The sequence below is a fragment of the Nymphalis io genome, chromosome 9, assembly GCF_905147045.1.
Source record: "Nymphalis io chromosome 9, ilAglIoxx1.1, whole genome shotgun sequence".
Classification (NCBI taxonomy): domain Eukaryota; kingdom Metazoa; phylum Arthropoda; class Insecta; order Lepidoptera; family Nymphalidae; genus Nymphalis; species Nymphalis io.
In genome coordinates this window covers 5,321,360-5,346,754 of record NC_065896.1, presented here as the reverse complement: position 1 = coordinate 5,346,754, position 25,395 = coordinate 5,321,360, and the positions used below count along the sequence as shown (strand labels likewise).

General features: G+C 32.5%; 1 protein-coding gene across 2 annotated transcripts in view; it reads left to right on the top strand.

Annotated features, from left to right (window-relative positions):
* LOC126770803 (uncharacterized) overlaps positions 1-25,395 on the top strand; it is a 73,499-nt gene that overhangs the window by 4,812 nt on the left and 43,292 nt on the right. For both annotated transcript variants that reach the window (XR_007669489.1, XM_050490371.1), the window contains exon 2: positions 6,267-6,367. Coding sequence is in view for 1 of the 2 variants with exons in the window: in XM_050490371.1 (XP_050346328.1) it covers positions 6,267-6,367 (101 nt within the window). In the remaining variant the exon portion in view is untranslated. The remainder of the gene's footprint in view (positions 1-6,266; positions 6,368-25,395) is intronic.

The following is a 25,395-nucleotide window of genomic DNA, read 5'->3' as shown; positions in this document are numbered from 1 at the left end:
CTCAGTAGCCGCTGTCATTACGTTATTGGTTAATAAAGTTCAAAATATATTTAAATCGTGAACCTTTTACGGCACGATGATTGAAGAGATGGGCAGGATGAGTACGTGAGCTGCTGTTGTTAATGTTAATTAATATTTCTGTGTATTTGAATTTCATAATAGAATTAAGGCATCATTTATACCTAGTAATTAATGAGTATATTTTAGACATTTCTTCACACTGGTCTCGTGGCTAGCTTATAAAGATGTAGAAGACCCCGCCGCGTCTTTAAAATCCCAGGTAAAAATATTTTGATTTTTTCTGTTAAGAGTAGCATCTTCGCAATTAGCTCGTAAAGTCTTTGAGCCGCGCTTGATTACATTCCGGCTTTGTCAGATTGCCTAGAGAAGAAAAGAAGAAAATGGAGTGTACACCTGTGTTTTCGCACTAACTTGTGCATATTATTTCCTTTGGATTACGGAGAGGAAAGAGAGAAGACAAATTTATAACAGTAATAATAAAAATTCACAAACAGTATATATGTTTACATTGAATCAGCAACGTTGCATTTCAAGAAGCGACAAGCTTTGAGCTTGATCTTCTTGAAGCCTTTAAGTTCGCGGTAAAGCTTGCTTTGTGAGGAACTGATGGGTAGTGTCTAAATAAAATACTCGTCGTTTTTAACATATGAAAAGTTAAGGTAAGAGAGATTTATTTTAACGTAATAGAGTACAGTGGTACTAGTAGGCATAGTGGCTTATTATAGTAAAAAGTGTGCGATTCATATATTTAGTTAACAAAATGAACAGAATAAATCTGAGTTTGCAATTTGTAGTATTCGAAATTTAAATAAAATTTTGATTGCATTTGTTATTTACCGTATATATAATACCACTATATGTAAATGAAACACGCGCCGTTTTGATATTAATAGTCCGACGTTAAATGTTCGGTTAAAAAGTAACAGCTTGTTAATGTCCCACAGCTGGGCTGAGGGTTTATCGCACGTTTGAATAGAAGGCTTAGTGAAAACTTTTGAGTCTTCACGATTCGATTTTACATTTAGTTTTTCAAGGTTTGTTTGTAGTCGGTTTTTATAAACATTGTTTTATACGACAAAGATACGACCGCTTTCCGATAGTAAAAGTGCTGGGACGTCAGCATAAAACTCACATCGAGAGGGATAGCATTTCAGTCTTTATATCACTATTAGGATTCTATTTAATATATCTAGATAATTGTTATCTCGGAAAAATAATCTTATGAAAATGTAGGCATAAATATTGTTTTGTTGTTGTTGTTACTTTATTAGGATAAGTTTTTTTAATTGTATTTAAAGTTATCAGTTGAAAAAAATATTTATCATAATGTAAATATTTATCATAATGTAATTATATTGTAATTAATTCGTAGAACCTAAATATTTAATTTAGTTACGTTTACTTGTTACTTGTTGTACAAGCCGGGATGGCCTAGTTGTTAGAACGCGGGTATCTTAAACGATGATCGTGTGTTCAAACCCGGGCAAGCACCACTGAATTTTTATGCGCTTATAATTCATCTCGTACTTGACGGTGACGGTGAAAATGAGGGTGAAACCTGCATGTGTCTAATTTCACTGAAATGCTGCCTACATGTGTATTCTACCAACTTACATTGGAGGAGCGTGGTAGAATAAGCACTAAAACATCCTCAAAAGGGAAAGGAGGACATAGCCCAGCAGTGGGACATTTACTGGCTGGTACTTACTTTAATTATTTATTTTTGTTATAATAATTTCAAATATTTTCAAATTTAATTAAAGTTTCATAAATATTGTTAAATTATTTATTTATTAATAAAATATACTTATTGCGTTTACTTTTATATTGTTGTATATATATTATTAATTTTATGAAGCTTATTATTGGTATCGTTAATATAATGTAACAGCTGCTAGCAAAATTATCTTAAATAAAATAAATTAATATATAATAAATATAATAAATTATTTTAAAACAAAGACAGTAGGTATTAATATACTTAGCTGAGTCGACCAGTTTGTTAGTAATAATTGTATTTTCTATCATCATCGTTATGTCATAATATAACTAAATATATCGGGCCAATCAGAAATCATGGAGTTGCTGTCAAAAAAAAATTAATATCAGCCCGGAGCTATCAAGCCTTTAGGTCCTATGACTGATCTCATTCCGGTCGTGCCGGATTGCCTTTCATCGGGTTAAAAATAAAGCTTAATGAAAATTATATGAAAGTAAATTACGTAAAACCGATTTTAGCGTACTAACTTTTCATATTTAATAATAGTTTTATAATAATAATGTTCTTGTTATATGTATTTCAAGAACATGAAATACACACTTGTTACGTCAATAGTTAAAATATAAAGCGAGAGATTAGAATTGCTAAGCGCAGTTACTTGTATAATAATATTATATAATAAAACCTTCTCCGAAACGCGCTGCATCTTCTGGTATAAGTTTTATGTATATGGGTTTAGTATTTTCTTCACTCTAATGACAAAATAAACCTGTCCTTATTTATTATTATAGATAATCCGTGATTGCCATGATTTTGAAAAGGTTATAAGCTAAAATATATATTATTCATGAGTATTCGATACGGCAGTTAATACAATTTTCAATTGGCTGCATTCAATCCGCTGCCGGCCGCCCGGCTGTGCCTTCGAAGTCCATTAATTTTATTAGGAAGGAAGACGTCTGGGTATCCGTTCAATAGATAGCGATAATGGATATTAAATGAGATTGGCTAATATGATTTATAGTTTTTTTTTAATAATTATCTTTTTAAACAAAATGTTAAGAGTTCAACTTCGGAAATCTTCATATTGAAGTTGAAAACCTTGTATTAATTTTCAAGTCAATTTCAAATTATTGCAAAGTACTTACTTTAAGATTAGTTTTGAAATTTAAAAGCGTCATAACGGATTTAAATTATCTATTCAACGGGGAAGAACCGCTAATTATTCTAATTAGAAATAAGACTAATAATAATTAGATTTCACACGGTATGGTATATTTTTTTGGAAACGTGTAAATCATGTACACAACACCCAGACACAATACTATATAATCTATATATTAGTCATATATATTGTATTTATATTTTCAATGCGCGTCTGTTAGCGCAACAACCATCGCTGACCGCAAATCTATTTGATTGTTTAATATTAAAGTTTATTTCAGTTATGCTTTTAGAAATATTTTGAGATTGGATTATTCTGTTTCAATTCGAACATTAAACATATTCTGTATTAAATATATTATTTATCACTCTTTAAATAATAATATAAAGAAAAATGTTTGTATCTCGTGCCCAATAAAATCTTGGTACCATAAAAATAATAGTTATTCATATAATAGCTGTATCAAAGGCAGTGGTTACCTTATGTAATAAGAATTAATGTTTACCTATTTTTCAACAAAAATAAAGCAATTTAAACCCTTTCATTTCACGGTCACGACACGAACGTGCCACTTAAATTAATTTAGTGCTTGAATAAATTAAGACCTTCAGCATCCACTCCCGCCCACTTGCCTTGCACGGATGTCATTCGTTTTCGTTGACATCTAAGTTGTTTATTTGTTCGTAATCGTGAACCAGTGCACATCACTATTCCGCCGCGTCTATCTGTATGTCTGTCCTAACGCTTTAAATAATAAAAAAAAAAAAACAATTTCACCAATGGAACCTTACTGGCGCCGCGTAAATCGAGAGTTATATGTATTATGAAATAAACGTTTAATGTAGACCAGGGCAAAGCCGGGACGGGTAACTAGTTTAACAAAAACAATATTAGCCACGTCTTAAACAGCAGAAAATTTAAGTTAAAAAAGTTCCATTCTGTATTCAATATTATGTTACTGTTTACAATGAGCTAGCATTTCTGAAATGAGACCGTTTTAACTAACAAACAAAAATAGCCGGCTATTTGTGTCCGACTGTAAAACAAAGGCCCACTTGAACTGAGGGTTTATACAACGCGCGCTGATGGCTGGTTAACGTCCGTCGCAGAATTTCAGTTTAGAAACGTAGGTTTCCTTACCCTTTTTGTTTATGATTCTTCTAGACACGGTATCCCTAACAAGATTAATTGCTTTTTTTGTCGCACGATCAAATAAATTATTTCGTTCAAAAATCGGTCGCCAAAATATTTTTTATGAACCTTTATTTATCTATCAGTAATCAGGGAAACGCAATTAAACAAAACTTGCATTTTATGTTATTATTACGGTTGTAGTATTATTCTGTTAGATAATAAATATTATTTCCTTACTAAATTTTGGTCATGGCAGCTAATTTCAAAGACTAGGAAAACATTGTTAGGTGAAAAAGTAACAGCCTGTGAATGCCTCACTGCTGGGCTAAAACCTCCTCTCCCATTGAGGTTTGGAGCTTATGTCATCAATGTATGTTGGTTGATATATAAGTGGTAGAATTTCAGTGAAATTAGACATGCAGGCTTCCTTTTACCTTCACCGCCGAGCACGAGATGAATTATAACGCACAAATTAAACACATGATAATTCAGTGGTGCTTGCCTGCGTTTGAACCCGCGATCTTCGGTTAAGATTCATGTGTTTTAACTACTGGGCCAATTTGTGTTTGTAAAGGGAGGCAAAAATTATCCACTCATATATATATACGCTACCACATCATGCTAGGAATACAAAATTACCTTTTGTGATTTCTTGTCTTTTTATAAATTTTATATAAAATTTACGACAATTGCTAAAAGTGTACCTAACAATAATAAATTCAAACGTCATCTGCTAATAATAAAGCTTAATGTAGTCAGAGCTGATCACGATGCGCTCATCACAGCCACATGTTTTTGTTAATGACATATGGACAAGCATAATTGGAAAATACTAGATTCTAATCCGCTAATGTTTGTTTTGTCATTCGAAAATAGGTTTTGACGTTGATCGAGTGGAATATATTGAGGATTAAGCATTTTTGTTAAAACAAGGCAAAGGGTAGCTAGCATTTTAATGGTCTTAATAAACGAAATGTTTTTAGATTTTTGTTTCTAAGTTTGGTTGATCCTCATGGATATTGCTGATTTATTTAAAGCGTATTTAAGCTTTACTTAAGATCGTTACAATGAAATCCGTTTAAAACAAGTAACAACATTCAATCATACACAACATTTTTATCGCTTAATACCGTCCATTCGTTCAAACAGGTAGGTTTGGCATAAAAAAGAACTAGTCCAGTGTGCGATAGGACCATGTTTTCAAGATAGAATAATATGTAAATAATTGCATATATAACGCAAAAATATAACAATAATAAAACGAGCCAAACTTTGTAAAAGGAAATGACAATAAAATTTGTTGGTCCAAGGAAACGTAAAATCCTCCTAAATATCAAAACCAGTGTAAATTTGCTAACATTTTGGCGGCACATCGTTCTTAGTAATTTTTTCTACCTATTTATACCTCGGTGAAAGTGTTCACTTTGTTCGTATTTTTCTATTCCAAGATGAAAGGGGAGGGAAATCAAATCGATTTGTAAATATATAAACGTATTGTCCAAACTGTCCATGTCCCATATTTGTTATGAAGCCTCTTTTACAAAGAACTGAACTGTAGAAACCTAGGCTTCTAGTTCTTTTTGGATATTTTTTTAAATAAGAAAATAACTTTTTCTTATATTTTCCATTTATTTGAACTGACATGTGGACTGACAAATTATTTTAATTAAGTATCGATTAAAAAAGAACATTTTTATCAATAGACTTTCCAATTTTTAATATCGAATCAAGTGTTAAAATGTGAAAGAACAAGGTTTATATTAAACATTTATTTAAAATTGCAGAATAATTAAACAGTTTAAAAAAATATTCAAAATACGTGTTGATCAGTACATACAAATATATTTTTTAAATGAACTCCTATGTATTCTTCCTAAAGAAATAAACCTTTAAATTCTTAAACCTTCATTTACCACAATGGTACATTTTGGCCTAATTTTAACTGTATAATGTTTTCTAGTTTCGTGACTCGCAAAGAAAAAAACTATTTTTTGTATTTTTGAACCTCATTATATTTCTTGTCTCAGTGTGGCCTGGTACTAAAACAGCACAAACCAAAGGTAACCAAAGGTAACAATAAAATAAATAACACACAGTGTAATTATTACATGTAATATTTTCCTCTTTATTTTCCAGGCTTAGAACTTATTAAAATGAGAATATGGATGAATTTGGCATATTATTAACTAATAACAATTAATTTCTAAATGTTAATTTTTCTTTTAGGGTTGGGAAGGAAGAACTGAAACTGGTGGCGAAGGTGCAGAACCGCCACCACCAGCGCATGCGCCGTTGGACGCTGTCTGGCAGCCGGTAGCTGGCACTCGGTAAGTCAAGTAGCAGTAACCTAGTTCGAGCCCTTACTTTGTCCACATTAATATTGATGAAGCGTGCTCTTTATCTCTAGGAATATTTTATACTATACTTTGTGATGCATAATGATATATTCCCTCACATGAGCTCTTAAGATGAACTCAAACATACAGTGCTTGAATGTGAGGATATAGTTAGTTATATAGTGTTTGTTACATTAAATTTTATAGCGATTATAAAGAAGCGATTTAAAGCGATTATAAAAAACTTGTTGCTGGAAATCCTTAAAAAATTGATAAAAATAATATTGTAGTGCAATGAATAATTTATTTGCATAAAGCCGACCGCCGAATTTGCAATGAGAAATCAGACCGAATAGCAAAACTGGAGTTTCAGGATTATTCGCGACTTTGTTCAGTAGCGGTGATAGTTTTTTTTATCTTTGGTTTATTTATGACAAGACCACATTCATATTATTTTAGTTTATTTTATAATGGTATACAAACAGGAGATATATATTTTTTTATTAAAATAAAAGTATCTTGTTTTCAAAAGAAATCATTGTTATTCAGTAATCAGCCGAATAGCCGAATATGATAAGTGGATGTTCGGTATTCGTCTGCATACATAACGCGAAGCCGAAATCTGTGTATACAGATACTGTTTGTAGGGCTTTGTGGAAGTTCGTCTGGGTAGCTACCACCCACACATCATTAGATATACTACCGCAAAACAGTTGGTATTGTTGTGTTCCGGTTTGAAGGAGGAGTGAGCCAGTGTAATTACAGGCACAAAGGACATAACATTTTAGTTCCCAAGGTTGGTGGTGCATTGGCGATGTAAGCGATGGTTAACATCTCTTACAGTGCCAATGTATATGGGCGTTGGTGACTACTTACCTATCATGGTGGCCCATATGCTCGTCCGCCTACCTATTCTATAAAAAAAGCAGATATTTGTTGCAATTATACATCTAAATGAAATACATAATGTCAATGTTCTTTGCAAGAAATAAATAATTTACATTTATTTATGTGTATATGTGTGTCTTATGATTTAGTATTAAAAATACTTATTTTATATACTGTACTTATATACTGCCACATCCAGTACATAATCCTGTCTTCTATACAGACTTTAAGCCCCTCTTTTACCACGTCAGCTTCTTTTTATATGTACAAGTGAAATGTTAGGACGGGACTGTAATAGCCTTACTTAACTTCTTAACCGCTGGAGTTAAGCTTTTTTTTAGAGACGAATATAAGGTCTGTTTAGATTTTCATATACTTTTTATTGAAACAAATCTGTCTTCTGACCAATGTACAAAAAATATGTTGGTATATCTGCTTGAGATTGGTTATTATATAATACGTATTTTTTTTTCATGAAGGTTTTAATACTATCTACTTTGTTTGTAACTCGCCACTAGGTGGCGCAACAAATTGTATAACGGCGGAACGGTCGCCGTGACAATTAGTATATACATAGGCTGTACAATTAGTATTTACAATGTTTGCTGGGTTTTGATATTATTATAATATAGTAATATATACTTTGCGAATATATAGGCTACTTTATAAATAATTGGTTTGACTTAAGTATCCGGTAGCAAAAGTTTGGAAAAAAAGTTTCGTATTCCGTCGAGGTTTGATCGTTGATCATAACGATTTCGATCGCTTCAAAGAGCAACTGTTTCCGAGACTATTACTATACTATTATAATTATTTAAAAATCTCTTGTTCTCAATGTTATTGATAGTTGTTATATCATTAATAACAATTCAGAATCACAAATGCCTCCGGCGTTACGTGAAGTGTATTCCCTCAGCGCCTACTGTTTTATAAAGAGCTCTCTAGGGGTAAGACCGGTAAAGGCACGTACTCGTATAATCGGGGATGAACGTGTCGGTTCTGTGACAGTCTCCCTCACATACAAAATTAATCGAAAGAAAACACAATAGTTATAATGAGAGTAGAATAACTACAATAGAAGCACAAAGGAATAATATCAGGACACGAAGGTAACGCGATTGTCATTCATTAGATTCGTAACATTGACAAATTCGTTTTGAACTAAGTGATATAATATAATCATGTTTGGCATCTTTGTCACACGTAAACAAAATTAATAAGATGTCCCACTCAAACATTACGTCAAAAACACTACATTTAACGTCGTGGTTTTGTTATAATCACCGAAATCCTCCTACCCAATACTTCAGCTAATCCAAAAAATCTCATTAGCGGGTAAAATAGAAGGATGGGAAAATAGACAAAAATTAGATTACTTACACAAATCATTTCATCATCTAGTTAATAAAGGTAATAACTCACGACTGAACGAAGTCAGCCGTACTAGCTATTCGCGTATTCCATAACTGAATAGAAAAGTACCACCACGATATAGATCACGAATAACAATAACTAAGAATAAAATGTAAACATTTAAAGTAATAAACGCAAAAATCGTCAGTTATAGCGAATATAATTTGAACGAAAACTCCAATAAATCGGGCGGCATTAAATATTGCCATTAAAACCTACGAACTCTGGCACAAAGCCAGGAATTGTTCCGTCCGATCTCCACTTGTTTTGTATTTATTTGTTGAAATTCTCTTATAGCGTAACTGTCAAAGATGTCGGCTAAGTTATAATTGCATTCATAAGTTAAGTGAAATAAATGCTGTTTTATAAAGTATTAGTTTCCGCCCACGGCTTGTTCGCGTGTTGGGGATTGGACTGGTTTTAGGTATATAAAAAAATATCCTGTAGTAGCCTTTGTCCTTCCTTTATAAAAATCGGTTTCGTCGTGTAAGCGTAACAGAGTCAGAGTTACTTTTCATTTCATTTCATTTCATTCAGCATTTATATAACTAGTATAGCATATTTAACATACATATTAATATTATGATAATCCATTAAAAGCTCTACACATAATGGAATTTGCGCAAGTTTAAGGAAAATCACAATTATTAGCTGTACCGTCATGAAAATTACGAAATAATATAACGTTTAAATTTTTACCGTTGGGGCAAATCGTTGTATGTTGTTTTTGCAATGCTAATAATTGTATGTGTGAAAACAAGCTTATTTAACCAATGTACTATAACGAATAAAATTTAGTAGAACTTATAGACTCACAGGCATTAAGAGTGTGTACACAATCAGCTTTATGGGTTGTGCAGAATTGCTTTGAAATTCAATTGAAAGGCGACCCACACGTACTAACAGATAAAGTAAAATAAAAGCTTTAAAATTAACAAAAAATTTACGAGCGGTAAGAAAACTATGGTATTGCACAGACATCGAACGGGGATTGGTTTTTCACACGAATTGTATAGTTCGACAATATCTGTTTTTTTATCTTTAATTAAATAATATCTCGGCCTATGCAAGAATGTAGTTTTAAGTGTCGGGGCGAATTGATAGTATAAGTTTTGATAGAAATAATTATCTTGAAAATTTAAGTGTTAATTAAAGTTTTAATTAAAGTGGTTTTTGGTTATGATATAACAAATTAATAACGTGGGTTTTTTCAACAAAGTAAATAAAGCACGGTCTCGTTAATGGACGTTTGAAATTTCGTAAAAGGAGGTCGCTAACGAGTAGTAATGGTGAAAAACCCTTGCCTCCTCTTTGCTCTGAAAGTTTCCTTTTCCAATTTGCTAAATGCTCCCTCCATTTTCACTGTATTCGTTAAACGTTTCAACGTTTACCGTGTCGCTACTTTCCTGTTATTTGCCTAATGCCCCGATTGGAAATGAACTTTTCATATTTTAATTATTTTTTTTCATATGCATCTTTCCTGAATTGCTTCACTCTAAGCGAGTAGCATTTAAGCTCTAATGGAATTTAATGTTTACAGTAATATTAGCTTTATTTCCAAAAATGTTTTTGATGTATTAGTTTTATTTTATGAAAAGCAGGATCAATTGAATAGACTCAATCGTCAGACATTTCAGTCGTATTAAAAATGTATTTCCTAATTACAAAATCTAATTTTTATATTAGATAGGAGGACTGGCAAATATACCACCCAATGGTAATTACTCACCACTGTCCATAAAACTTAACCCTGTTATATTAAAAAATAGAAAGAAGATCTGTAGAAATTGGTTTTTATTAAATTATGACGCGGGCGAAACCATGGGCGAAACGCTTGTAATTTATTTATTTAATCTTAGAGACATTCTTTAAGACAAACAGTTATGACAAACAAAAATATTTATCACAGTAAAAAAAATCATATACCAACAAGTCTACACAAATAATTAAATCAAAAATACATAGCATAACAATAACAAATAAAAATTAAATATTATTTAAAATTTTACGGAGTATGACCAAATTAATAAATAATTTTGTAAAAAATAATAAATATACAAATTCTATTCAAGGTGAAAAAATAAATCAAGATCTTTGAAATTATTTTTATGGTATATGCATGATCTGTAAAGGAAGCTGTTGCGTACGTACTAAGATTAGATTTAGGAACATCGAACAAAAATTTATTTCGTGTTTGCATGCGAGGACATTTAATGAATATATTACTAAGAAAGAAAATTCAATATAGTTATTAAACAATATAAATAGAAAGAGTTCATCTTTTTTTATACGACGTTCTTTTAACGTTAAGATATTGAGATTTTGAGGATTAGCGTGAGAATCATCATTTTTTAGTAAAAGATGTTTAAGAAATTTATTTTGTATTCTTTCGATTCTATATATTTTTTATACATAGGATTCCAAACGGTTGAGGCATATTCGAGAATGGATCGGACATAGGCATTGTATAGCAAACAGAGTGGATTTGAAGTGAAAATTCTTACCTATTCTATCACACCTAAGTGAAGAGATTTTGAAAAAAGTAGAGAAATCGGAAAAGCAAGGGCGTCATTACACATCTTAAGAAAATAAGGGGGATAATAATCAGGGCCAGCACCTTTTCTAACATCCAATTTTTTAAGATATATTTAAACTATTTGGGGATTAATTTCAATCGAAGAAATAGATATTGAATCATAAGTTGACTTAAGAGTAGCTTAATAAGAGATTAGTCCCGTCCTGATTTTGAGTCTAAAATATTCATTAAACAACGAACCGATTTGTTCCCCACTAGATGCCGATTTACCCCCGAGAAACATTGTATCACGAAATTCATTGGATGTTTTTTTTAATTTCACAAAGGTGGACCTTTAAAAAAGGTTTTATGGAGTAAAATTCTATTTTCAGAATTAAATATGAAATAATTATAACAATTATAAATATTTTCTGTCTATCTCTTAAAATACTAAATGTAATCACTTATTCTACCATAAATTTTCCATTTTTTGTGAAATTTAAATTTTTCCTTAACTAAAGTTTTAATAAAAAACTAAAATTTTAATAAGAGATTTTGAATACCAACAGGGATATCGTAAATTGTTAATTTAGTTAAAACATTTAGTTTTTCAGGAACGTAGTCACAGATGATATGATCAATCGTATTATAGAAAACATTGACTGCTTTTATATCCAAATCATTTAGCAGAATGAACCAATCAATTTCGCTTAACTTATTATTGATAACATCGTAATCTACAGCGCGAAATAATCGTATTTTTTGAGATAAGCACCGTAGGATTTCCTTGTGTTTCAAAGACATTCGCGCTTCTATCGCAGGATGATGGCTGTCTTCTGAAATCAAAGGCTTAGAGTATCGAGTTACTGAGGAGAAATGGCAGAATAACTTACCAAAAGTTTCATCACAATCAATTGGTTGTTTTAACGCGTAGAGGACAAGCATACATACATTTTATATAGATTTTTTAAACGAATAATGTTTAATGCACACGTTATTAAAAAACGCATCGTTGCATGTATCGCTACATAAAATAGTTTTGATAACATTGTACATATAAACAGTGTATTTTTATAGTATTCGCATTGCAGTTTGGATTAAAACAAGTTTTTTTGATTTCATTACATACTTACGAATATTACTATGACGTGGATGTTGTACTACAAAACGGATAACAGATAGGTGTTCGGCGATAAAGGAAAACATCGTGAGGAAACTTTCATGTGTTTCCACAAGTGTTTGTCCATAAGCAATGGCACTAAGAAATATTAACCATTCCTGACATATTCAATGCTCCCACTAACCTTGAGAACTAAGATGTTATGATGTTATTCCAACAAAACCTATTAATATCCCATTGCTAAGCTACATTAAATATGTTTGGTAGAATTAATGTTGGTGTGAGGCTTACCGCAAGATGTATTGGCATTGGTTACGTTGGACGTTGGTTTGTATATTGGCTGAGAGGTCGTTATGCCATGCACTCGTCAGTCACATTGTTCATTATATAGGCTATGATATCTCTCGTCTACTTGTTAGTAGGTATTTGTGCAAACCCGTTTGGGTAGGTACAACCCACTTATCAAATACTCTACTACCAAGCAGCAAGGTCCTTTTAATTGTGATGCATTGGTAATAAAAACATACAGACACATCACACTACCAAACTCTAAACTGAAAGAAATATACACCAAATGTACTGACAGCACGTGGAAAGTACAATAAAAAAAATCTGTTAGCCATTCTCCATTGTATTCGGCCTTGGTCGTGACTGTAATCGGTCAGGAACACGTAGTAATCATCAGGTTTTTCTATCTTTCAGACATATAATATATGAAGCTTAAGAATTTGTATGCTTAAAGACATTCGTCTCAAGCACTACCAGACGATTTGAATAATTCATTCGCGTTAGATAGCTCGTGTATTGGGATAACTTCATGTTTCGACTCTGAGGAGCTGAGAAGTAACCATAAACATGAAACGATATGACAAACTGTATGAAATAGACGTATAATCGTAACCTACAAGCGCGCACAGCTATTCACAAAAAAGTAAATCTCAAGAGTAACTAGTTATTTTTTTTTTAAATTAATTAGTGTTTATTGATTACAAGTTTTTGCTCATGAAGTGAAGCCGCTTGCATGTGAAGGAAGGGGGGGGGGGTCAGGTGTTAGTTACCCTATGTCTTTTTATGTAATGCAAAATTTTATGATGATCGATTGAGTAGTTAAGCTTAAAAGTATAACAAACAAATAAACAATGATCTGGTAAACAATTCGAATTTAGAAATAAATAATCAAATACATCTCCTTAATTATGTTACTCATCACGAATATTAAGCCTTAATATAAATTGTAAAAAACGTATTGTCCCACAGTAGTTGTAATCGAACAAAGAAAGTTTAACAATAAAGGATCCATGTATTATATTCGAAATATATTTTATGCTTCTTATGTAATAGACAAAGGCGATTGCTACGAGGAATTGAGTGGTATCGAAGTCACTCGAGCGGCTTGTCTGTAAAGTTCTCGAGGCGTAGGACCCTTGATGTGTACGCTTCCTAAGCGAACTTCGGGAAGATTTTGCAATTTCGTAACTTATTGCATGTGCAATATGAGGATATGAATGTGTGGTATAAATCAGCAATTAGTCGAAGTTCTGTTGTGTAACGATGGATCCCCGTTAGTACCTTAGGATAGAAAGTAATTTAAATATAGATTTTGGATATATTTTAGTTAATTATGCAATGAAATACATACATTATTTACATAATGGGAACTGGTGATTAGTAATTTATATGAGTAATTTATATATATAATTATAATGTTCTTGTCTTTTTCTTTCGAATGTCAAATCAATAATGACAGAAAGAGCGACATTGGTCTTTAACTGAACAGCCGTTAAGAAAGGTTTATAAGTAATGCCTTTAATCTTTGAAAATATTGAAAGGCTCTTATTAAATTTATGGACGAAGTTATAAGGTACCTATGTCATTCTTTCATTATATTATTAATTATCTATTAAATTATCAATCTTTCAGTATTTTATGTATTATGTATGTAAATGCTCACAAAATATGAAGATTTAAATTAGATATATTTTATTTTTAAACAATTGAAATATTTAATTAATTATTGAAAATTATTAATGACTACTTGATATACAATCAACCTCAATTCTAATGATCGTAGTGGACTCTCGTAGACAAAGGCAATTGTAGTGATGAGAGGTATTGTCAAGAGTCTTCGCTCTAGTGCCCTCCGAGCATCTACGACTCTCGAGCGAGCCTTCATTACGAACAATGTGTATAACATAACTTGTGTTCAGTATTGCATTTGATCGTTTTTAACAAATTATAAACGACCTGTTGACTGATGTCGTTAATGCAAAAGTCTATATATATAAATTCACCGAACATTATCTCTGAAATGTTTACGTACGATATATGATGATATTATCTTCGGTCATGTTTTATTGGGAATAATATAATTTCTAAGACAATTTCGGTTATATTTATAAATATTGTTCAGCGGGAGATCAGATAAATACTGATGTTTCACTTCTGCCATTATTGATTTGACATTCAAAGGAAGAAGACAGAGCATTGTTATTTAACTTATCACCCCTCAGAACATTTATCTGTAAAGTTTATTTCCATCAAGTTTTGTGAGAAATTGCTATGAGTTTTTTAACGTCTAAGATTATTCATTTATTCATCGACTATGCTGATATCGTCGGTAATTGGCATTATTGTCGATGCACTTTGCCATTTTAATGAAAGGTAATAGAAGCCTCTACTAGACTTGTCTTGTAGGAATTGATGAATACTTTAGTGGTGTTTTTATCTAAATTAAAAATTGAGTATGGTAGATGATGGAGAATTTACAGTTCAAGCTGTATAATAAGTATATATTTCTAAGACGGTCAGTAGGCTTAAATGAGTTTCTGGATCAGCGTTACGGAGGGGAAGTACTGGAGCATTTGACGAGTCTATTGTTTCATAGTTAATTGTGAAATATTGTTCCCAATGATGAGACGATGAATGAGATGACGAGATGGCCCTGTGGTAAGAACGCGTGAATCTTAACCGATGATCGTGGGTTCAAACCCGGGCAAGCACCACTGAATTTTCATGTGCTTAATTTGTGATTATAATTCATCTCGTGCTTTACGGTGAAGGAAAACATCGTGAGGAAACCTGCATGTGTCTAATTTCACTGAAATTCTGCCACATGTGAATTCTACCAACCCGCATTGGAGCAGCATGGTGGAATAAGCTCCAAACCTTCTCCTCAAAAAAGAGGAGAGGAGGCCTTTAGCCCAGCAGTGGGACATTCACAGGCTGTTACGGTACGGTTACGGTTCCCAATTTTAGCTTCTTTCCATTTGATTTATCTCCAGATCTCATTACTATTGACAAACTAATTTTAAATCCCCTAATGTCTTACTTTTTAACAAACTAAAACAAACTTTGCGTAGATGTTGTTTTTCAGCGAGCTTCTTTATTTTTCTAAATTAACCCAAATTAATGGGTAATGTATTGGCACGTGATCATGATGATCTCTTCCTGAATGATTTCCATATTTAAGGAAGACCTTTAAGACCATAGCGCTCATATTTAAGGAAGACAAGACATGGATGTACCATTATAGAGGTAGTGGCTTGAGACGAATCATTTATGGGGCGGCTTTCAATTTGTCATAATTAATTTTAAGATAAAGACGTTTTCGACGGGTCGACAAGTCGCATTGTTGAAGAGGTCGTCGTTGACCTTATTCGATTGGGCGTTACCGATGAATATACCCCGCGCAAACCTCACAATCCTGTGTTCTTGTGTATCCTGTGTTTGTGGAGAAAAGTGCCACAAGTCGGTTCAGCACGTCTCGTCCCCCATTGATTTATTAGGTGATAATAAATGCATTGTGATTTGCGCATATCTATTACGTTACGTTTTATTATCGTGAAAAAAAATCATTCTGTAAAAATAAACCGAGGTTGCCTTAATATTGGTTTACTCAATATTCCGATGTAAATAAAAAATCTTGTAATAGATAGTTTTAGAAAAAAGGTAACAATTATATATTCAGCGAGCAATTTGTATATTTATTTCTATTACTTCTTATTTGTTTAATATGTTTTTAAAACAAAGAATAAATGTATATATGAGAATGCTGTAGATTGTATACGTTAACATATATTTTTTTTAATTTTTCTGGTAACGACGGTAATCGTTAGACAGAATAACTAATATGACTTAAATGAAGCGATTTAATGTATTATTACGATACAAGTTAAAATTTTTCAGAACGGAAGATATGAAACATAAACGTGGCTACGTGCGTTCACTGCGAAACATCGGTACACGTTATTGATATTGTGTGCCGTCTATGCGACATTGGTGCTTTGATGGAACTCATACTCAAAAATATTTTCATGTTCACTTGCAAAACACCGAAGTAAAAACATACAGCGAAATAAACAACTAGTTTTTAAACGTACGAGTTTTTTTTTAATATGACAGTAATTCGAATTTCAAAATCGAACGTGACATTTTCGGATAATGACTAGTTTACCAATGTTAGAATTTTTTTATAATTTTTACATTTAACTATTTTTTATTTGTTTCTTGATTAAAAAAGGAATATGTATGATGATATAAATTATAAAGGCACTGTATACACGTATATTCTTATTTGAAAAGGCTAATATAAAAATCCATTACTAATGAATTTGCTTAATGGCACTTGAAAGCAAACAAGAATAGCTTAGAAGAATAACTATTCCTTAATGAGAAAATAAAGAAAACGAAGGATTATTACGTCCTTTACTTTGCCTTCTGAATCCTGTCAAAAGTTTTCCGCTTTGACTTCCCTAATCTATTTCAAAGAAAAAAAAATCCGTTGGTAAAGCGTGTTTTCACTCACACACACACAGACACACACACACACACACACACACACACATTATATACACATTCCACTAACGTAAATCGTCCTAGGTTTTCATTTTCATTCAAACATAAAATGCTTTACATAATGAATGATTCGTCTCCTCAAAGAAATAGCATAGTCCATTTTGCTTAAAAGTAGAATATTAGCAAGCTATTGACGTTAAACTTATAAACATTAACAGCGATATAAACATTTATTTTAAAACAATTTTGAGTTGTATTTTTTTTTCAAACAACCATTTCTTCCCATTATTTATTTTCTTTTCACGTGGAACATCTATTGGCGTGATTAAGACCGACTTGTGACGGCAAACGACTTGACGCTCTCATATGCCGTCATGCCCCGTCTCCGCCGCTGCTCAATCTTGTGTGTGTGTGTGTGTGGCTTCTAAACTCCGTTGTTATATAATATATATCGAGAAAATATATTTATTTTTATGGAAACTCTGTTTATTTATTTTAATTCCATTTTATATGTGCCGAGCGTCCCGTGTTGTCATCATTTTTTACGTTAATTTATCATTGTTTATTTTTATTTCACATGTCATTCATATTTCTTTGCACAGTTTGCTATTTTGTACACCACTTGTAGCCGGCCGAGATGGCCCAGTGGTAAGAACGCGTGAATCTTAACCGATGATCGTGGGTTCGAACCTGAGCAAGCACCACTGAATTTTCATGTGCTCAATTTGTGATTATAATTCATCTCGTGCTATACGGTGAAGGTAAACATCGTGAGGAAATCTGCATGTGTCTAATTTCACTAAAATTCTGCCACATGTGTAATCCACGAACCCGCATTGGAGCAGCGTGGTGGAATAAGCTCTATAATTGCTCTTCAAAAAGGGAGAGGAGGTTTTAGCCTAGCAGTGGGACATTCACAGGCTGTTACTGTTACTGAACACCACTTATAATAATAGGTGTTTTAGGTGCTTCGAAGAAAGATGTCGAGATGGCCCAGTGGTAAGAACGCGTGAATCTTAACCGATGAACGTGGGTTCAAACCCGGGCAAGCACCTCTGAATTTTCATGTGCTTAATTTCTGTTTATAATTCATCTCGTGCTTTTCAGTGAAGGAAAACATCGTGAGGAAACCTGCATGTGTCTAATTTCATCGAAATTCTGCCACACGTGTATTCCACCAACCCGCATTGGAGCAGCGTGGTGAAATAAGCTCCAAACCTTCTCAAATAGGGAGAGGAGGCCTTAGCCCAGCACTGGGACATTTACAGGCTGTTACTTTTTACTACTTTGGGTGCTTCGTAGATTCATAAACTTTTTGACCTTATTAAGTATGTCAGTGGTGTTAGATGTTGGCGAAATTCTCATGTACAATACATGTAGCGTGTGTGGTAGATAGAGACTACGCGTAACAAAACATAAGGCGGGAATATGACAGTTCAGCAATTACATTGTTTTGTAAAATTCTATATATCATTGTGGTAATTGTTATTAATGTAGTAATAACATATATATTCTAAATAATATGGAAATGTCTGCCTATCGACTTATTTATATATTGTTTTTTCTCATTATATAGCATTTCTTTATATATTATTAATAGAGAAATTGTTCTTTTCCAATTGGATCTGCCCATACTACCCCCTATTAACATCTCGTTTAATGATCTTGAAAATATTTAAATATTAATCTAATTTTTTAATATTTTGTGTCTTATACATACTTCACAATTATTCAATTCAACTCGCATACTACCTATTGTACGTTGATATTCCAGATACCTTTACGCAGGTGTCAACAACAACTTTACAAATATTAACTCAATCAGATTGTAAAGGAAAGTGTACACAGAGTAGTGCTTTTTTTATAGAATGGGAAGGCGGACCGAGCATATGGGCCACCCGATAGTAAGTGGTCACCAATGCCCTTAGACATTGGCATTGCAAGAAATGTCGACCATCGCTTACATAGGCAATACGCCTGCAAACTTGGGAACTAAAATTTTATATCCCTTGTGCTTGTGTTGAACACAACAATATCCAGTACTGCTGTTTTGCGGTAGAATATCTGATGAGTGGGTACCTACCCAGATGAGCTTGCACAAAGCCCTATCACCAGTGTGTAACAGAGAAATAATTGTATAAGAAACGCATTTGTAAGTCTTAAACAAATGTAAATAATAAAGTGCTAGCCATTAAGCGTTGTAATAAATTTTATTCCATGACATTTTCTTTTAAATGATACGCGAGATAAGTAAACTTTTACAAACCTACGCACACTTACATGCTTACATACATATGCACTTATGTACGTTACGTTACGTACACACCCATACATACATGCAATACATAAAGACAATCAATTGTCACTATTTGATGACTCGACTGAGGGTGGTAGAAGGATGGGAAACAAGGGGTTGATTCATCCTTGTATTCGTATAACGACGCTGTTTCATCTATGCAGCGTCTTTATAAGGGCTTACCTTTATTATTATACAAATTGTAACAAAAATCCATACAATAACCGTTCAAAAGAATATACTTTATAAAATACGTTTTCATATCTTAATAGATTTGCTTTGTCTCGCTTGTTCTGAAACCGACTATCCAAGTATAAATTGTAAATATGTCACTTTTATGTGAAATACTTATCTTGAGAGGTTAGAGCTGATTCCATCACGCCGCTCTAATGACGGTTTGAGGGTAAAATAAATGATTATAACTTGTAAATTATTAAATATCAATAATTTTATAACATGTCGTTATTTTTTTTTGTTATGTATTATATTTGTATACGAATGTTAGCCCGACCCAATTACAAGCCCGGGATTTAAACCAAGAACTTCGAGATCTGCGGTATATATTTCTAGCCACTAGACCAATAGACTAGGCAGTCAATGCTACAATTCCTATTTGATGTTCGAAGTATATATTTTTATAGAAGCGGCGTATTGAAATGGCAATATGGGAGTATTTTTAATATTTACGAGCGAGCTACGTTTCAAGACTCTTGCCTTACATATTTCATCGCGACGCTACCTGCATGCGATGCAATATAACGTACTACTGTGAAACGTATATACTCGTATCAACACATTTTTGCGTTATGGCAGAAATATATTATTATATAAATATGGATATATTATGGTGATTAATATTGAAATCATCCAATAATATCCACATTATACGTAATTTTTTATTGTTCCCAAATAAAAAGAAAATAAATCACGATAATGTCCTGATTTCGGCCACGGCTGCCATTCTCAAGGGAGAATAACCAACTATGTAGGACATAGCGCCCAAGTGTGTGTGCAAATTCGACACGACTGGAAATATTTCAGTCGCAGGACCAACGGCTGTACACGCGTTCCGAGTTATGTAATTGCTAAACCTGACGACTTCAAGTCTAGTCTATTATTATACTGACAATGTTAACAATATTTTGTCAGAAAATTAAGAACTGAGATGGCTCAGATTTTATAACGCGAATTTTAAAATATGATTGCGGGTTTTTTTATGCTTAAGTTGTGTTTATAGGTGAAGGATAGTGATTAATCACAATTAATTACAAAATAACACGTTAAGTTTTTTGCTGTGCTCGGGCGCCAAATCTTACAATAAGCTCCTGCTTATAAAGCAAAAATCGGAGAGAACATTTTTGGTCCTTGCATTTTCCATGCGAAATATGCCAAAACAATAACCGATATACGGAAACTTTACATGTTAGATTCTAAAGATCTTTGCATGGAAATTTCCAAAATATCTACAAAAAATACCAATGCATTTTTCTTGAAAACTACTAAGTTAATACGTATTAATTTTTACTATTTTTTTACTATTTAAAAAAATAAATAATAAAGTATATCATCTTAATTTAGAGAAAACTGTGGATAGCAAGTTTTTATTTAATTTATGTGCGTATAAAAATTTATAATATTACGATAAATACACCAGCAACGAAATGATTCGCAATTGATTTGATGATTATTCAGTTTTAAGATTTTATTTACACATAAGTAACAAGTGAAGTTAAATAAAGCTTTTAAATAAAAAAGACGTCGGGCGTGCTGTAAGATGAACTAGCACAATACGTGCAGACGGATGCATGGCTCGATACTATTGTTTTATATTTATATAAAAGGAAGTGTATCAAATCCTGACACGTTTGACTTCGGAAGGAGTAACTAGTCTATAAAACAAGTATAGATTTTTCGCAAAGAAATGGACTATAAAACCCGTGTTGTGTCAGTAGGAATAAGTACTCTACTGTAAAAGTAATAGTTGTGTTTCTGCAGATCAACAATATTCCATTTATATATTGTATTCGAGTGTAACATTAACGGTTATGATTGACGGGTAAAATCGGATTATGAAAATAACAGAAAAACTTGCCCTAAACGTGAAATATAAAACAATTAAATTTATCTATTACAAGAATTTAATTATTTTATACCAAATACCATTATATACAAAAATGATTAAAATTGTGCGTGTTATAGAAAAGTTTTACAAAATTCATAAAGAACATATACTGACAAGAGACAGCTATAAACTTACAATATATATGTGATTATAATATGATTCTCTTTCGACTGCGGCTTATCTCAAGGGACACTATAGTGTCAACTGCACAGGACTTATGCTAGTGCACAAGTGTGTGCGCAAACATAGAGGCACACTCTATTCCCTAACTCTCATAATCCGATGGGACGGCAATCTGCCACGACCAGAAATAGTTCAGGCGCAGGACCAACAGCTTTACGTGCTTTCCGAGGCACGGGAGTTTACAGCTAGTGAGAATTTTTCACCTTCCATCTTCGACCTTGCGGGCTTTGAGGCTTGAACTCAGGTCCTCTAGTCCTGGGCCTTATGTCTCGCCACTAGACCAACGAAGTATATAGAGATATGGAGAGTACAGAGCAATATATGGTTTTACGTCATTGTTTATATTGATGCAATAAATAATATCAACATATCATACGATTCGATGCAATAAATCTATTTTACGAGTTGGTTGGAGAACATATCTTCTGTTTTATGGATGTCAGAATAGTTGCATATTACAAATCTATCGTGGTTTTATTCATCTGTATGATATTGCATACGTTACTTGAGTGACTTATTTCTTATGTAATGTACGATGATAAACATGTCTTTCAAGTTAATTTACTTAATAAAAATTTGAAACTATGACATATGTACAGCCTAAATCCAGGAGCATTAAAATTTTAATAGGAGTTATTTATGTAACGTAACTGAACATATGTAACCATTTTTGAACCTTCTTTATAAATAAAAAGTGTTATCAAAATTTTCGGAAATTCCATTTCTAAGCGGTTAATAGAAGATATAAATTCATTTGAAAGTTCGTCGTTTTCGAAGTTAGAAATGTCGAATTCCCATGATTTTTTGGACTTTATTATACTACGGAACTGCCGAAAAAAATAGAACGTCGCTACAGCAGGTCTTTTAAAATTCGATAATATTCGGTTGGTTCCCTAGATGTAACCAGTGGGAAATCCCATCGGGCACACGTCTAGTCCTTGATAATTTCCTAGAAATATTTTCAAAACGGAGAAATAATGATTGCGGTATGGTTTTCCCCAATAGTTCCTGGTTTTCCAAACGTTATCGACAGCCGGTCGTGAACGAAGGTCGTTTACGTCGACAGTAATCGTTAACTGTACGTGTCTCTGAACAATACCAGCTGTTATCACCTAAGCCGAGGATTATTTTGTACAAGATTCATTTAAGTAAAGGAAACTGCCTGTAAATGTCCCACTGCTGTTCTAAGATCTCCTTTCCGTTTAAGGAGAAGGTTATTTTTTCCACCAATTTACATGCTATTTAAATACAATTAAATTTATTATTTATCCTGCATGAAAATCAACGGATACTTACTCCATGATTATTAATATATTGATTAAACGTATTGATTAAAATGCCAAGTTATAGTGATAAACAAGAGAGAAAAATGAAAGTGTTACACTTCGCATATCACAAAACGTTTTAATGCTGAAGTAGGAAGAACCACACGGAATACACAGAATCCGATTATGCACCGAGGCATGAGGATTATCCATCCAACGTCCCGGGAAGCTATTAATGATGCTCCGTCCGTGAGCAGGAGGTTTCACAGCTTGTTGGAATTTCATTAGAGGTACGGAATTCGAATTAAACTCATGAGAAACATCACTTAAGTTTTAGGGGAATTTCGTCTTAGCCTTAATAAGAATAGACGTTTAATTTAATTTAAAGAAGCGTTCGCATTGAACGTATGTTTAAAAAAATACGTTATTTATGTTAAACTTTGACGGTATAAAATTAGCATTTGTCAGTTGGTTGAACATATAAAAAACAACCTTCAAAAGCACGGAAGTAAAAATCAATCTTACGAGTAATGAAGCACGAATGAAAGAAAAAAGTAAGAAATTTTAATCACAGCATCATTTTTCGCGAGCTCATATTTCACGAATTTATCTTGTAGCATAGAGATTGATAGGTTTGGCGCTGTAGGCATCTTTTTTTTATTAAAATCACGTTCCCGATATTGATTTGTGTAGACGAGGGCTGTATTTATACAATATAATAAATTTTCTGATAAGCCCCTTAAATCTTTGTAAATTGTCTGTTACTTCAATAATTTGATTTGACAAGTTTCCATTTTTCCATTGTACTGAAGTGAGACGTTAGAAAAATGGAAGCATTTTCCTTCAACGTGTACAAATAAATTATTCAATATTCCCCAAATACATTATTCAATATTCCCCAGATTATAACGAAAATATTTGCTTTGCGTTATGAAATTCTCAATGGGAATATGTTTACAATAGAAAGTGATTCTTTTATTAGTATTTGTTTATAGAGATAAATTTAGATTAGATATTTCTTTAAACAGTATAAAATTGAGTCACATTTCATGATGTTTGTTCAATTACTTATTCTAATATAATAAATTTAATAATATTTAAAAAATAATGTTTTGTAATCCCTTAAAGTGGTTTTTATGACTCAGAACATGTCCTTCTCTGGTTAATCCTTAGAAATATATTAGATTAGGATACAAATTAATAGTAGGTATTGAAAACCTAATCCTATATGAAATAATACTATAAATAAACCTACGAGAAATATGATGCATTTTTCATCACTACGTCATAAATAAAATTATCATAAAATTAATTATTGCGTAAGCCTCGTAAATAGCCTTTAATGTGTGTATGTTACGTGAGGGCATTGATGTATATATTTATAGTAATCTGTTATTAATATCAACGTAGGTAACAAATTAAAATGAATAGGGTTTCGTTACGTCACTACGCGTTATTCGAATCCATTTATCGGGACCACGTACAAAATTGATATGAATATGAGAAATAGCACTCCAAAAACTCAGTGTTGTTCTAAATATTTTTACAGGGGATTGTTTTCACTGTCGACGTCGAAAACGAGGGGTTATACATAGGGGGAGTTTGACGCATATGTCCATTGTATGGTATCATAGATCCTCCTCAACACGTTGGCTGGATTAAATGCTCACTTTATTCGATTGCTGTTTTAATCGAAATGGTTCTCTCGACTTTCTTCTAATTCGTAAAAATCTGATCAGTCGTTCCAAGACTAAGCATATAGTAGTCTATATATATATATATATATATATATATATATATAGTGCTATATATATATATGTAGTCCTAGTCAGTGAAAGGATTTCTTATACTATATGTATTTTTAGAGTATCGATTTTTTTAGAAATATTTTTATCAAAGTTTTATAAATTACTTGACTTGTGAACTTTGAAAATGTTTTGCTGAAATTATCGCCTGGGAACATTACAAATTCTCGGCATACAGACACTTTTATAAGTTGATAAATGTCGGGAATCACAGTAAAATTTAGTGTCCAGGATTAACCTAGTTAGGCTTTGAGAAACGTCAATGTACGCTTGGGTAGAAGCGGCGGAAATAAGTCGGATGGTTCATAGACGTCAATGCAAAAACGCTAAACTATAGAGTAGAGGATTATTTATTACGGCTTGAATTTTGCAGTGATTTTTGTATTTATGTCCATATTGCAGATATAGAGACTTATAAACACAAAGGAGATTACGCGGTTGTAAGACAATTCTGATCTCAGGTTAGCCTTATATCATTAGAAATCATTAAGTCGTTTATTATTTATTCAAGGAGGGCAATAAATGCACTTTTGCATCCTCCTTTTACGGTATTGAATTAAATGTAAAGCTACATTTCGGAATGTAAACTCCGAAATACCGAGAAGATTATTTTCCACT